Genomic DNA, 17,326 nt, shown 5'->3' with positions numbered 1-17,326 from the left:
GGACCATTATAATTCCTCTATGTATTTTTTATCTTCTCTAATGAAACTAACCGCATTTCTCCCAGTTTCTGTTTTCGTTATTGTGGCAATGAAAACAAAGTAACAATTGTAATATAGCAAAACCGGGAAGGTGGGCAATGAAACAGTATCCTTGTTTCGAAAGGAAACTCTGCGTGCTTTAATTAGCACTACTTACAACTATTTTGTTGGTTTCAACTATTTTGGAATAAATAATAGGTAAAATATAAGTTAGATGAGTATGCGTGCCTACAGGCCTAACCACCCAATGCGTAGAATATGTGAAAAATCTTAACGTAGATTAAGGGCTTAACGTGACGTATGTGACGTATACGTAACTTTTGCAACTATTCGTAACACCACCAGAATGTAGAAGTTAAATTATATTACTTTATTGGTTTATTAAATTAACATTCAACTTTATTTGCCTTAGCCTTATGTTGTCTCTTCCGCTTGCAGCCAAGATCTAATCAGAACAAAATCCAATACGTATAGGATTACCGTTTCTCTCTCTCCATTTTTGTAGTTCATTCAGTAATTATTATTGACATTCGAATTAAATCAATAACTATTTGTCAACTCTTCATTGTCACGCAGAGTGATCACTCCCCCAGTAATCAACGCGCTCTTGCTCTGCAAGTGTCGGCGATGCTGTTAAGTGTTATACTCATGATATTAAAAATGCTTCAGTTAGTCTACTAAGAACAATGGTGAATATACGCTATTTAATTAGCACATACTTGTTCTTCTATACTGCCAGACAAACCGCAATCGCGGTTATAGCCGAATTAACAACAGCGCGACAACTGCTTTTTCTTCTCGCTCCGGATTCGCTGAACTATGTCAATGTCGTCGTATATCTCCTACAGCTCATCGTTCGATCGAATGCGATATTCGCCGTGGCCAACACGCAAAGGACCATAAATCTTTCGCAGAACCTTTCTCTCTTTCTTCTCTTTCTAAATAAATAAACAAATATGTACCATTTTGGTTGACCACTTTTTTCCATTTTTCCGCTAGAGACATTATTCCATCAGTGTAAATCGAAGTTTCCAGAACGGAAGCAAGCAAACCAATGTTGTGCTACACGAACTGATACAGCATCGTCTCCGTAAACTTCTTAAATTTCATTGGTGGCTTGCGTGGCCTGTTTTATACAAAAAATTGCAATATATGGAGAATTTTTTCATTATTTTCACTCACTTTTAAACATCTGTAACTTTTTTCAACGAATTTAATTTTTTTTTTGTTAAAGGAAGCTTAATATCTCAGCTTTCCAACACTATATAGTATGACATAATGTGATTGGTAGCACTGGAGATATAGGTGTAAATACAACGACATCTACCGAAAGATTTTTTCGACTACCCAATTTATACCGTAACATTTTTCTCTTCAACGCTCTTACGGCCGGCCAATCAGATGATGTCGTTGTCCATCTCACCATATTGCCATATATGGGATGGGACTAATATATATGCAGTCTGGTCTTTATTCGACGAGGGAGGTCCAAAGTAGCATTGGTTTAGTGTTGGATTTCAAGGCTGGGTAGTTGTTGGCGTCAATGTTGGTTCTAAGGTAGAGAAGTTTCCGACTTCGAAATAATGACTGTCAATAGATTGAAGAAGCCGCCGGATAGAGTCGCATTGACTGAAACGTAGTTTTGTATCGAACGGCTCGGAGATGTCCTTCTCGATCCTGGCGGAGCTTTTGGTGTTACTCAACGTCAGTTTACACAGCCGTATTAGTTTTGCGGGGATACCAAATTCAGACATCGCGGCCTAAAGGCAGCTCCTTTTCGTGCTGTCGAAAGCAGCTTTGAAATCGATGAAGAGGTGGTGTGTGTCGATTCTTCTTTCACGGGTCTTTTCCAAGATTTGGCGCATGGTGAATATCTGGTCGGTTGTTGATTTTCCAGGTCTAAAGCCACACTGATAAGGTCCAATCAGTTTGTTGACGGTGGGTTTTAATCTCTTACACAATACGCTCGAAGTACCTTATATGCGATGCTGAGGAGGCTTACCCCACATGTAAAAATTGTCGTGTGATAGTGATAGACAAAATTTATTTATTTATTTATTTAAATTGAGTACAATTGAAATTATAATTAATTAAGCACTAGCTGCCAGGGCCATCGGCTTATAACAGTTTAACTCGGTGTATAACAGTTTAAATTAAGTTATCAATATGTATTGTTTTACAAAATTCAAATAACAGTGTAATATTTTTCTCACTTGGAGTACTTAGCAAGTCTAACGGGTTGAGGTTCGGAAAAAATGAGGATCTGTAATGTGTCAGATGGGAACAGTCTTTGAGGATATGGGAAATGGTTAAGGGAGCATTGCAACAAAATTGACAGGCTGGTTGAGATTCGTTTTCCAGTAGATGAGCGTGAGTTACACTAGTGTGCCCTAATCTGAACCGGATGAAACATTTGTTCATGTGTGAGGAGCCGGATCCTCGATCTGTTTGGATTGTAGGTCTTATAAGTGTGGGAATAGTTTGCCCATTTGATAGCAAATCGTTGGTACGCTGTATTAGAAATACTTTTCGCCACTGCTTTGGTTGAGAATGGCATGAAAGTGAAAACTGGAGCTTTTATGGCTGATTTGGCAGCTTTATCTGCATGCTCATTTCCATTGATTCCGGCGTGTCCAGGAACCCACATCAGTTTGACTCTTTTCTCTAGTTGAATGATGAGTTCCTGTATGGCGGCAATAGGTTCCGCAGAGTTCCTTGCGGATTTAGTGGCTTCAAACCCCGAGAGGTGCCGAGGTCTGTGCATATAATAAATATGCTTTTAGAAGCTCTAACTAGAAGAAGAGCAGAAAGTACGCCCTGCACTTCTGCGTCGAAAACTGTTGCAACCATTGGCAAGATTCCTTGTGCTAATAAGATTCCGTTAGCGTTGACGACTGCAAAACCGGTTCCGTCTGTTGATTTTGAACCATCTGTGAAAAGAAGTATCCAGTTTTCCTTCAAGAATCGGTAAGTAATTTTGTTGAACAATTGCTTCTAGGTAACTACGTTGGTGTTTTGCTTCCCATGAGCGGTAAGACCGTCGAGGAAGGACTTATTTTGCAAATACCATGGAAGTTGATTCCAAGTTGGAGGTGGAGCCGGTTGCATTTCACTTGCCGAAGCTATATTAAGCATGCATGAAAGGGCGGATGAAAATTTCATCTTGCGTTTTCGCTGTTTTAATAACTTGATCTCTCTATACATGACCGAGTTTTTTGACGAGTAAATGATTCGGATTTGACGGCATCGTACATATTGAATTCGGTCTTCAATAGTGAGAAAGCCGCTTTCGGCCAGTAGATTTTCAGTTCGCGTGGTTCTAAATGCTCTGAGGCTGCATCTTATGGCTGCAAAATTTATATTTTGTGTACACTCAAGGCAATACAAGGAGTTCCTGTCCTCAGTAGAAATAGCATCAGACTTTCTCGATTTAAAGTTGTTAGGGTAACTGATCATAGTGAAATAGCTCGAAACTGCAAAGCCAATGAGCTTACAAGATAAGGTATACTTATCTTAATCTCATCAGACTATGAACGAGTCGGTCCTCAGCTGGTCACTTGCATTCTAGCGTTAGTTCATGGATTGTTTCGTGGTCAACAACTAAAACTTGTGTTCTGCGACTGCTTCGATTGCTGTTGTTGTTGTTTGCAATATGAAGCAAATTTGTTGTTGTTGGATGAAATGGAGTGTGTAGAAGAAACGAACAAAAATTCAAAGAAAATAACGGAATATTTCTCACAAAAACAATACAATTGTTGGATGCATATTGGCGTCAGAAGTTATTACACACATTTTATTCGTGTCAAAGATAATTACACAATGTCATATTATATGGTTTATATTAAGAATTATAAATTTTTTAATTTTTTTTTAATTTTAATGAGTCAATATTTTGTTACTTCTCCTTTGGCATCAATTACTGCTTGCAACTTGGCCGGGATAGACTCAATCAAGGTGTGGATAAAATAAAGAGGTAGTTTAGCCCAAATATTTTTAATTTCTTCAATAGTGTCATTTAGTTGTCGATTTTTATCAATTGTTCGTTGTTGTTCCATGAAACCCCAAACATTTTCAATGATGTTAAGGTCCGGGCTTTGAGGCGGCCATGCAAGAACAGCTTGATCTTCGTTACCAACCATCTTTTATGGCAAGGAGCATTATCTTGTTGCAGAATCCAGTCGGTACTTGGAAACAGGCTATTTGCTGAAGGAAATGCATGATCATTCAACACATCGATATACCCACATTGATTCAAAGTTCCTTCAATTGGTACGAGATCTCCCAATCCATAGAATGATATGCATCCCCAAAACATTACAGTTGACGGTAAATGCATATACATTCTTCCAAAAGACCCCTGAAACTGAAAAGAGGACTCTTCAGTCCACAGAACGTTGTGCCAGAACTCTATGGGCTTATTAATATGCTCCCGAGCAAAGGCAAGGCGTTTGGCTTTGTTGTTTGGTGTTATGTTGATCACTTTGCGAACTACATAGGTCTTGATTTCCATGCTCTTCATCTTGCGACGTAAAGTAGCTTCACTAACTTTCTTCCCAATTAGTTCCTCCGAATTTTCTGCAAGGCGAATAGGGCTTATTGTTGGATTTGCCATAAGGGCTCTCATTAATCTTTTTTTTCCCTTTGTTTGTTTGTTTTCGTCCACTTTTCATTTTATCTTCTAAATTCCCACAAGTGTCCTTCTTTTTTACTAAATTGTACACAGTTTTCCGCGAAATTCCATAAATTTTCAGAAGATCCGAAGCCGAAGTTCCCATTTTAAATTTGGTCACAATCTCGGATCGTGTTTCAATATTTAAATGCTTCCTTTTGACCATTTTCGTGGATTAAATTAACAATATTAATTTTTGCGCAATCATGTAAAATGCGCCTACTTAACTCACAAGATAGCTAAAAACTAATAATCTTTACACGAATAAAATGTGTGTAATACCTTCTGACGCTAATATGCATCAAACAAATGTATTGTTTTTGTGAGAAATATTCCGTTATTTTCTTTGAATTTTTGTTCGTTGCTTCTACACACTCCATTTCATTCAACAACAACAAATTTGCTTTATACTGAAAACAACAACAACAACAATTGAAGCAATCTTACCGAAACGCAAACAATTTTAGTAATAATAATACCCAACGATTACCCTCCTCCCGCCCAACCGACGCGAGGGGCGCAATCCGCGAACGAGCGGAATTAGCCGAGTCACAAAAGGCAAGAGAGTTTTAAGCGTTGCGATCTTAAGCTGCTCAGCTACAGAAACAAAAATTTCAACAGCCGAAATTAAGAATTAGATTAAAGTTTATAATTTTTAAATGTTACTTGTTAAGAGTAGATAAAATAATTTTTTTAATGGTAAAGAGTGAGTCTGTTAGATCAAATGTGCTGGAATGAAAATTGAAATCATGACATATACGGCGGAATGGTTCGTTTAACTCAAAATTTGTTCTAGAAAATTTTAAAAGTAAGGGTCTAAACTGCCTGGTAGGGCGAGCAGGAACGTTAAAATTAATATCAGATAAGAGAGATGGGCTACAGACTGACCCATTCATGAGTTTTACAAGAAATATTATACCAAGCATCTCCCTACGATTAGCGAGTGTCGGGAGATTTATAAGTTTTAAACGGTTAATGTAAGGGGGAAGATTTAAACTGGAATCCCAATGCAAATGATTTAAGGCAAAAGGTAAAAAATGTTTTTGAACGGACTCTCACTTATCCGAATGGACTTGGTAACTAGGGTTCCAAACCACAGAAGCATACTCCAATATAGGCCTCACCAGAGATGTAAAAAGAATTTTTGTGGTAAGCGGATCTCTAAATTCTTTAGACCAACGTTTAACAAAACTAAGAGCGCCTTTAGCTTTAAAAACCGTGGAAGATACGTGAAGATTAAAATTGAGTTTGGGGTCCATAGTTACTCCCAGATCAACAAAACTGCATACTTGCTCCAACCTAAAGTTTTGTATTGCGTATGAGGTAGGGTCTACAGCTCTACGTGAAAAGCACATCGTTTTACATTTTTTAAGGTTCAATGGCATGTCATTTCTATCACACCAAGAAACTAGGTTGTTTAAGTCTGTTTGCAACTGACATCTTTCGCTGTTTGAAGTATATGTTTTAAAAAGTTTTACATCGTCAGCATATAATAAAACTTTTGAAAACTTAACAACAGATGATATGTCGTTAATAAATAACAAGAACAGAATTGGACCAAGATGGCTACCTTGAAGAACGCCTGAAGGAACATTGATTATGTCAGAAAAAGTATCTTTAAATATGACTTGTTGAATTCTATTACTAAGATAAGAAGCAACCTATTTTAGAAATATTGGTTGAAAACCAAGAAGATCAAGTTTATTCAAAAGAATTGAATGGTTTACTTTATCAAAAGCTTTACTAAAATCTGTATATATAACATCAGTATTCTTATTCTCCCTAAAGCCCGTTGATACATGTGATACAAATTCAAGCAAATTAGTTGTGGTAGATTTCCCTTGACGAAAACTGTGCTGAGAACAAGAAATTAGTGGAGAGATCCGGAAGGTTATGTCGTCTGATATAATTGCTTCAAAAAGTTTAGGTATTGCAGACAACTTTGCTATTCCCCTATAGTTTTCAATAGATGACCTAAATCCACTCTTATGCAAAGGAATTATAAATGACTTTTTCCATATGGATGGAAATAAGCCTTGCATAAGAGATGAGTTAAATAGTTTTGTTAGGGGTTGGTATATATATTTGGCACATTTCTTAAGAAAGCATGAGGGAAATCATATCTGGGCCGTAATTGTATGATTGTTCTAACATATTTAACTGATTTAAGACGTCTGCTTCGGAAATGGTAGGTGCATTAATGACAGAAATCGGACATAACTATTGCTGATGCGGAACATTTTGTGGAGATTTTGGAGAGTAATTGGACCTAAAGAATTCAGCAAACATATTAGAAATGGTGTGATTGTCACTAGACATACTAGACTTATATTTCATAGCGGACGGAAAATTAGAAATCCTGCGTTTGGAGTTGACGAAACCATAAAACAACTTTGGATTACGTATAATATTATTTTTTACTTTATTTATATAATTAATATAACATATTTTGTTGAGTTCAGCAAATTGTCGACGCAATTTAGAATATTTTGAATAGTTAGCAACTAAACCAGTTTTTTTTTAAAGTTCAAAAGCACGAGATTTTCTATTTTTTAATTTACATAATTCTTTCGAAAACCATAAATTAGAACTAATTTTTTGAGTAACAACACACTTCGGAACATATTTTTCAAATAAGTTTACAATAGATTCATTAAAGTGGGAAGCACTAAATTCAATATTGCCACTGTAATCTGGCCAAGTTATTTTAGAAAGTTCGTAATTAATCTTCTTAAAATTAGCTTTCGCAAAGTTGAACCGAAAACAAAGGTCTTGTGTATTATTATAAGCAAAGTTGGCTATGATTTCGATGTTAATTTCCAAAGCAGGATGATACGTGTCCTCTGGCCGAACTAAAGGATCACATGGGACAACAGAGAACATTGAAGCGTTATCGACGTAAACTAGATCTAAGAGCTTACCAAATTCATTTGAAATTAAATTAATTTGGTTAAGACCCAACTCCGACATTTCATCTAAGAACTCGTTAAAACATGAACGAGTACTAATAGGGATGGTGTGATCATCAATAGATTTCCATGATCGCACGGTAAGTTGAAATCTCCCAAAACAATCATGGAATCAGTATCATTAACCATTGAGAAAACATTACTTATTAATGTAGCATGCTGCATATATACAGATATGTCAGAGTGAGGCGGTATATAAGACAATGTTAAGTAGATATGGCCACTATTAGCGCAAATACGAATGCACTTAAATTCAATGAAGTCTGCATACGGAACATCGACTTCTTCAGATGGAATTGAAGAATGAACAGCAAACAAGACGCCACCTCCTTTTCTGTTCAGCCGGTCATATCTAAAGATTTCGAATTCGCTGTTGAATATTTCGTTATCAAAAATGTGGGGCTTTAGCCAAGTTTCTGTCAAAGCAATGATTTTAAAGTTACAATGAATGCTATTTAGATACAAATCAGTAAGTTTTGTATTAAGCCCTCTAACATTTTGATAATAAACAATCAGCGAATTATTGTTAATTAGTTTTTTGTATCAACGGGATTTCTTGGCATTTTAGTGATAACTACAGGGGGCTTATCACGTTTGTGCTCGAATTCGCGCACAAAGACCCCAGATGGCCAGAATGAGTTGTCAAGTATCAATTGAAAATTGTCAGCGGAGGAAATATCCCTGTTGTATTTGAAATTAAATTTACGGATGTCTGTATCTACCGTTTTTAATTTCGACGAGATGTAACTGTTTATATCCTCGACTGTGGTATCCGCAGCAAGTCTCGAGATAAAAATTGCTTTTTTCCGCGGTATTACCACTAAGTTTTTATTAGCTGACTTGGAGGTATTTGGAGGCGGATCTTGAGAAGTTTTCCGCTTACCGTATTCAGTAACAGTTTTCTCTGTGTCCTGAGCAGACGGAACCTTCTCTTCTTGAGGACGAGGGGATGCAAGATTTATGAGGTCAATAGCGGGTGGGGGCATTCTTTTTAAGAAAGATACAGTGGTATCTTCATCAGACGGACGTTTTCGTTTAGGTTTTGGATTCTCATCCCGAGTATTTAGGCATTGAAATGATTGAAACAGCGTTTCACAATGCCTAAATTTTTCAGTAAGGTAAAATCCTTCCTGTCAGTCCAGCACATTTAAGATGCCAACAAGAAACATAGCGTTCCGACTCGCCTTTCACAGAGCAGTTCGGAAAGTTACAAGTCATAATGAACAAAAACAGTATTAAACAAAAATATAAGAAATGTTAAATAATAAAAGTAAAAAGCGCGATGACAAAAATATTTATAACAAATGAATGCAATAAAATAGTTAGTTATCAAAGATAACAACCAATGTAGCGAGCAGTTTGAGATGCACTGTAACACACGAAAAGTAAGAAACTCGCGATCAGCTGTGGACAAAGATGGAAATGAATAAAAACAAGAAAGAAATTTAAGTAAGCAATATAAATTAACACTAACAATTGCACTATTTAAAATGTAGCAACAAAAACAAATTGAAAATGACTCGGCACAATAAATTAAAATTAGCCAGAACAGAATTAAAGTAAAATCAATTGCTTCACTAGCACAATATAACACTGATACTTATCTTAAAAGATCACTTAATACAGAAATTTTCACAATGAAGTTTTAAATATAAATTAAATAAATTCGCCAGAGCACCAAATTCACAGCTGAGCACGAGAAGGGTTGCCAGATTAATGTGTAATAACATTTCACTATGGCTGTACAACATAACAAATTTGTGGTCATCTCAAAACACTTCGTTGGTCTGCGAGGATCTAGTGATTAATATTTGGGAGTTTTGGGTATCACAAAAGTCGAAATTTACTGCTGTACAAGTGGGATTTAGCGTTATCTTTTGCACGGCGATCTACCCTACACGTAGCCTAACTTAATCTAATTAATGCAGTAAATATACGTTTTTTGTAGTTGCAAATTTTCAAGGTTTTATAAAGGAAGATGCAGAGATTGTCGATATGGGATGGTCATTTCTATTCAAAGGAATTATAGGCATCACAACGGAACGAAGTTCTTATCTATTCAAATGCGACAAATGATCGAATATCATCGTGATTACCTCAACTACTGTAAAATCAAATTAATTCAATAGAGCGTGCATATGGTGGAATTGTAGTTTATTTAAATATTCTACGAAGATATTTAATTAATAATTTAAAATTTAATTTCATATGATTTTCCTTTGCTAGTTTCTCGATAAAACCAGATGTTGGTAAGAAAAAGAAGTACTTAAAGTTTAAACTAAGTGTTAAAATTTTCAGTTTTTTTCTAAATTTCTTTTTTTTTTAAAGAAAATTTTAATTTTTCCTCAAAGAAAAAAAAAAAAATTTTAATCAAGCACCCTAAAGAACATATTATGTTTCCTTAAATTTAACTTAAAGTATTTTAATATAATAACTTATAGCTATTTTTATACCCTGAACAGGGTATATTAAGTTTGCCACGGAGTTTGTCACACCCAGAAGGAAGAGTCGGAGACCCCATAAAGTATATATATAAATGATCAGTATATTGAGCTGAGTCGATTTAGCCATGTCCGTCTGTCTGTCCATCCGTCTGTCTGTATATATACGAACTAGTCCCTTTAAGATATCGTTCTGAAATTTTGTAAACGTCGTTTTCTCTTCAACAAGCTGTTCATTTGTCGAAACTGCCGATAGCGGACCACTATAACATATAGCTGCCTTACAAAGTGAACGATCGGAATCAAGTTCTCGTAGGGAAAACTTTTGCATTTGACAAGATATATTCACGAAATTTGGTATAGATTATTTTCTGAGGCAACAATGTAATCACCGAAGAATTGTTCCCATACAAATCAAACGATCGGAATCAAAGGCTTGTATGAAAAACTTTCACATTTGACCATGTATCTTCACAAAATTACTGCTTAAGGTAATAATGTACTCTCCACAAAAAATTGTTCAGAACGGCTTACTATAGCATATAGCTTCCATACAAACTGAACACATACATATGTAGTTACTAAAAGAAATGCACCTGTGAAGGGTATATTAGCTTCGGTGCAGACGAAGTTAAGGTTTTTTGTTGTTGGCTATTTTAGGTAGGCCTCATATTATAATATTTAAACAATTTGACTCAATTATGTTTGTCGTACTCACCCACAACATCCAGGTAACCAACTTGACTTTTCATCGGATCCGTATTTATCTGACACATGTACCAGCCTTTGTCCGCTTCCTTGACGTCACGTATTCTCAATATCCAAGAACGTTTCTCTGAATGGGTTATGCTCATTCGGTGGTTTTTCGTTATAACGTGATTTTGTATCGTCAGTATTGTTTGTGTGTCGACGCGCAGCCACGCAACCTAGGCGTTGGATCAAAATAATCATATGACGCACAGGAAAACGAGGGTACGTATTTTCATTTCGTATAGGTGGAACGCGTGTTCCGGTTTGTATATTTATCCATTGGTCGTGCAAGTGGTTGTGTTAAATTTTCCACGGAGTTCCACAGGGCGTTAAACAAATGTGAATGTGTGAAAACGTATAAGTAGTTTAGTATAAGTAAGGAAGGAAAAGGAAAGAGAAAAGAAAATTCATGAGAAAATTATTTGTTAACCTTTAGCTTAATAGTTATACGTTTTATTAGACAGTACTCCGTTTAATTGCCATATAGATATATATGTATATATCTGCATACGTTCATGGTTTGCTGACATATATAAATGTATGTATGTGTATCTTAAGGACATATGCTGATAAATATATAAGTGTATTTACAAATTATAATATACGCCTGATTGAAGCTTACGGCTGTTGTGAGTCTCTCAATGAATCTGCTAAGGTACCTTTCTTTGAGGTTAAAGAAGTCAAACGAGTTCATTAAGGTGAATGGCTTACCTTTAGCGGTCAAATTCGTGGAATATTGTTATTGATTTACATACTTATACTTCTGTTGTATTATTTGTACTTTAATAATAGGTCAAGAAAAGCTTAGTGTTTGTTTAAGGGGCACATGTAGTGAGGCCGCTTCTTAAAAAAAGTGTTTTAGGAGTTGATGTAGAGAAAATTATACTTTAATGTTATATCCTCAAGAAAAAAAATTCTCCATACAGGTAGATACTTGATTCCGATGGTTCAGTTTGTATAGTTTTTTCTGATATCGTCAGTTTTGACAAGTAAGCAGCTTCTTGAAGAGAAATGAACGTATGCAAAATTTCAAACAAAAATCTCGAAAATTGAGGGACTAGTTCACATATATACAGATGACGATAATTGACATATATGTATTTTTTCTGGGTTCTCCGACGTTTCCCACAAGGTGTTAAAAACTTCGTGGTGAACTTAATATTCCCTGCTTAAGTTATAAAAAGTATGTTTGATTTGGAGGAGAGTGCCTGTTTAAAGACGCAAGATTTAAAAAATAAAACAGAAAAACGCCGGAAATTTTAATTGATAATTGTGGAATTATACAAAAAATTAGGCTTTTGGATCTCAATTTTAGGAATTAGATGGTTTGCCTTTAAGCCACAAATTCAAAATTTAGATCTAAGAAACAATTTTGTGAATTTTGTTCAGAAAACTGCAACTAAAAAATGTATGCAATAAAAAATTTTAATATGTAAATTTTAAAAGTGTATACTATTTCTTTTTTCGATTTTGAAGTATTTTACCAGCTTTCTCTTCGTAAACTTGTCTAGAAAAACTATTAAGTATTTCTGTGGTTTTGTTTAACCCTGTTTTAAAAAATTCAGTTAGCTTTGATTGGATGCTAGCTTGACAAAAATCACTTTAACATTTATTCACAAACTTTTATCTTAAATTAAACCTTATTTTAATGAGCCAAGCGTTGCAGGGTAGCAAATAGAAAAAACTATTCCAGATGTGTAAACAAACGGGGATCACTTGCGCAAAAAATCTGCTGACTCAAGCGCCATCCGATCTGTTTTGATGGAAAAATTATGCTTTCCTTGACAAAAGATATTTTAACAGTCCTTAGACTTGTTTTCTATAAAATATTTCTATTGTTTTCAAGCCTAATGTTCTTAAAATCGAAACAAAACACATAAATTTACATGGTAAACAATAAGTAGTCATTTGACCCATTGACAAAATAATACAGCAGACTTAAGCCAAAATGTGAAAACTTGGTTGAATTGAAGATAGCGGTTATGCAACTTTAATGAGGAACTTACATCCTCTCTTATATGAATTCAAATTGATGACTTAGCTGTGGTTTGCACGTGTACATTTTTTAAAAGATAAAAACTCGCTACTTTTGTTCAGAGAAATGAATTCGTCAAAAACAGCAATTTTAACAAACTAGTTTTCCGTCATAAACAAATACAGTTTTACATACGAATCCGCTTGGAGTTAACAATCCAAAAGGCTGGCGGATTATCAGAGAGACAGCACGGCTTTATAAAAGAGAGGTCCACTGTAGACGTACTAAGAGAAGTAGAAGTACTTCGAAATGCGGAATAAGTGAAAAAAGATGGTGATACAAACAAAAATATTGTGCGCTAGTTATCCTATATATGAATAATGCACTTAACTCCACAAATTGGGGAAATATAATAAGAACTTTATACGAAGTCCGTGCTCCTCATTACCTGATAAATTTAATAAAGAGCTATTCTCAAAATAGGGAAATGTTATTCGACACGTACTCAGAGTTACAGGATCACCGAAGGAGTACCGCAAGGCTCGGTTTTAGGCCCACTACTATGATGTACGAAGGAGTGCCAAGAATACATCAACCAAAAAATGTGAAAACATTCGCATATGCGGTTGAACTCATAGTGGTAGCAGTGGATGACCTCCGGATCAAATGCAATAACTACATAAATGATTTCCGCTAATGGTTTGCTACCATGAGTCAAGAGTTGGTTGGACAGAAAACCGAAGTCTTGCTCATAAGCTTCAGGAAAATTGATGAAAAGATATCGCTCACTATAGGAGAATGAGAGATTACTTTACAGCCACTGTCGTCATGACTTTATGTAAAACTCTAAACACGTTCTCTATCATTGTCCTCGGTTTTCAAATATAAGGCAAAATCTGTAAGCCACACTTGCAGATAGGCCCACGGTGCAAAATTTGACTGCACTTACGCATATGCGATATCCTTTGTAAAATGGAAAGCTGTCAGCGAAGCGGCAGCTCTAGTTATATTAAGATTGAGATATTTAAAACAGATTAGGCGCCAGTCAGTCAGGGGTAAGTTAAGTTTAGCGGATTAAAATTCCACACCCCGGCATTCCATCCTTTCTCCTACTAAGAAAAAAAAAAACGAGAACATACGAATATGCCTTTTACATATACACTTTGTGCATCTATGCCCAATATTTTTTCCAGTATTTGAAACCCTAAAAATATGCGACTAAAAATGTATACAGCTAGACGAACGATATAACTTATAAATTGCGTTGAGGAAAACTTTTATAGTAAGCCACACCTGCGCAGCCAAAGGGTCCATTTGCAACAATTGTAATAATAGTGATTATGATTTGTTGGTATTGTAATGATGTGGTGACTTTGTAGCATACACTTAGGCGTAAAGGTGGGCCAAAATAAGAAAAGTAATAATGTAAAATCTGATTTCATGATAACTTTTGTACAATGAAATAAAGTTGGTTTGAAAAACATTGTAATACAGTGGTTATAAATTGGACTGGGAAGTTGATAAGAACAATATCATCTCATAATTTACGTATATACATAAACACATACTTTCAGATACAGAAGATATTGAAACCCTGAAGTTAAATCTGGAAATATAATTTTTCTATCACCCACAGATATTCTGTAACCTACGGCTTTAGATTTTACAATACTACTGTGATCAAATTGAAAGGTGAATTAATTTGAATTAATTTCCGAACGTGGATAGTGAAATCGCGTTCCTCAGTAGTATTCAACAGGATCATGCAACCATCCCAGCAATCACCGTTTGTGAACTTATAAGTGAAATAAAAAAGCTTAAAGTTAAAAAAGCAGCTGGCTTTGATTTAATTACAGCTGAAGTGTTAAAGCAGCTACCGTATAAATGTTTACGTAAGCTTATCTATCTTTTCAATACTGCAATCCGTCTGACACATTTTCCAAGCCTTTCGAAATTTGCCGAAGTTGTTATGGTTCCTAAGCCAGGAAAGGATTCTCCCGTAGTCTCGTCATATAGACAAATTTCATTACTTCCATAAATCTCAAAACTTTTTGAAAATTTAATTTTTCTAGGATTAAAATCTATAATCGACGAAAAGCAATTAATCCCATCGTATCAGTTCGGTTTTAGAAATAAGCATTCAACATTATCCAATTCACAGAATAACATCAGAGCTCAGCTGTATGCAAAAACTAAAATCATGTCTTCCGACTGAGTATTGTGCCCGTTTCGTATATCACGGTGAGATTTTTCCGTGTAAAACAAGGAAATGAATTCTCTAAACTAAAATAAATTGAAGCAGGAGTTCCTCAGGGAAGTATCTTAGGCCCACTTTTATATATTCTGTATACAAGAGACTTACCGTTAGCACCAAACAGTATGACTGCCACTTTTGCTGATGATGAAAGCTGCGCTAAACCTGCAACATGCAATCAACTCTGTAGTAAGCTGGACTAAAAAATGGAGAATAAAACTAAACGATGGCAAATCGGTTCATGTAAATTTTACAAACAAAAGTATCACTTATCAACCTATAATTATTCTAGATTTCTGCATACCATACGCAAATACGGCTAAATATCTTGGCATCACGATCGATGCTAGATTACGTTGGAAAGAGCATATTAAGATATAAAAGATTAAGCTTAATCTGAATTTGTCGAAAATGAAATGGCTAATTGGGTGAAGGTCAAACCTATACACAAAAAATTACTTCTTTATAAATAAATAATCAAGCCGATATGGTCATATGGTGCGGAACTGTGGGGATGTGCCAATGATGGCAGTATTAATATTATACAACGTTTTCAAAACAAGGTGCTAAGAGGCATTGTAAATGCTCCTTGGTACTGCAGAAATGCTGATATTCATCGAGATCTAAGTATGAATACAGTCGCCGAAGAAATAAGGAGTCAGGCAGATGCCCACTACAAAAGGCTTAATGCACATATGAACGAGGAGGCGAGAGATCTTCTTTTAGACACATGACGCTCTAGTCGATTATGTCGAAAAAACCACATAGTTCAGTTGGAAGCTAAAATATAAAGGAATTAATAATATACCATATATGTATGAATCGTTAGTTTTGAAACTAGTTAGTGATATCAAGCATTGTTAAAGTTTTAAAAATTTTTGTAATAAAAACAAGTAAGGAAGGGTAATTTGTTTTTAAAGTTATTCAAATCAAACTGCTATCATCATTGGTTAGTTTCTGATTAACTAGTTATAGTGATATCAAACATTGTTATGTCATCAGGGTTTAAAATTATGTTTGTAATATGGTTTTGGTCCATAAAAAAAAAAACGTAAAAAGTGTTTCTGACGTTTTTGTTAGTCGGTTAACGCACTTTGTGTTTTTCTTTGTAACCGGTTATTATCCGAATTTTTTTTCTGTAAGTTGGTAGTACTGTTAGTGACATTTCTGCTTAATTTCACGTCAAACTATCTATTAGTATTTGAGATACGCGTCGTTTTGTGAGGCTCTAAGTGAATCCTTCGATTTTTACAATGTCTGAATTTATTAAACAAAGAAGTCCGATAATGCACCATCTCATACTGCATTGGTTATGTGTTTTTTGAACCGGAATTTTTTTCATTTTGTGACATTTCTGCTTAATTTCACGTCAAACGTTTTGTGATCTAAGTGAATTCATTTTGTCACATTTTCAGATACTAATATTCAGATAAGCACCATCTCACTGCATTGGTTATTCGAGATCATTTTGTCACATTTTCAACTAATATCGTGCTGCAACCACCGCATTCGCCTGCTTTACCTTCGTGTAACTTCTGACTATTCAGTAAATTCACATGACCACTCAGAGCAGTGGTCAGTAGGTCAGGCACTCACTTCGGGACAAAAAAACGTTAGGAGTGTAGTTAGTTGATCTCAAGAAGTTATTACTACCACCTTTGCATATTAAATTGGGTTTAATGAAGAATTTGGTTAAGGCAATGACAGAAATGGAAGAGGGTTCTTGTACATGAAACAAAAATTTCCAAGAGGCAGTGAAGAAAAAATTAAGGAGGGCATATTTGTGAAATACGAGCCGGGAGGGCCTTTAAAAGCGTTGTTAAACATTTGCTTGGAAATGTGAAAGCTGACAATTACAAAGACCTTGTGACTGAACTACTTGTCCCTTATATTCACTCTCTGGACTCCAATCTGAACTTTTTTCCGGAAAATTTTGGATCCGTAAATGACAAACATGGGGAACGGATCCATCAAGAAATTTCTGTTATGGATTGCCAGTTTGCTTGCCGATTACTGCTGGACATTGTTAAGGGATACTGCGAAAACAAAATATCGCCGAAAAACATCGACAGTAACATTTAAAGGTACTCTATGGTTAATAAAATAATATATCTATCGCTGTTTTTTTTCAAAAAAAAATCCTCATAACAAAAAAAAATATAGGTGATAGAAGAAACCTCCATCTATTTTCTGCATTTGTGGCAATTTTTACATAACAAACACTTTGCT

The 17,326-nt window shown here is 35.3% G+C and overlaps 1 protein-coding gene across 1 annotated transcript in view; it reads right to left on the bottom strand.

Annotated features, from left to right (window-relative positions):
- Window positions 1–10,813: 10,813 nt before the first annotated feature.
- Window positions 10,814–17,326, bottom strand: part of LOC126753009 (uncharacterized) — an 82,199-nt gene continuing 75,686 nt past the window's right edge. The window contains exon 5 of the mRNA XM_050464101.1: window positions 10,814–11,044. Coding sequence (XP_050320058.1) covers window positions 10,814–11,044 — 231 coding nt within the window. The remainder of the gene's footprint in view (window positions 11,045–17,326) is intronic.

Source organism: Bactrocera neohumeralis, chromosome 3 (genome assembly GCF_024586455.1).
Source record: "Bactrocera neohumeralis isolate Rockhampton chromosome 3, APGP_CSIRO_Bneo_wtdbg2-racon-allhic-juicebox.fasta_v2, whole genome shotgun sequence".
Lineage (NCBI taxonomy): Eukaryota > Metazoa > Arthropoda > Insecta > Diptera > Tephritidae > Bactrocera > Bactrocera neohumeralis.
This window is presented reverse-complemented; position numbering and strand designations above follow the sequence as displayed.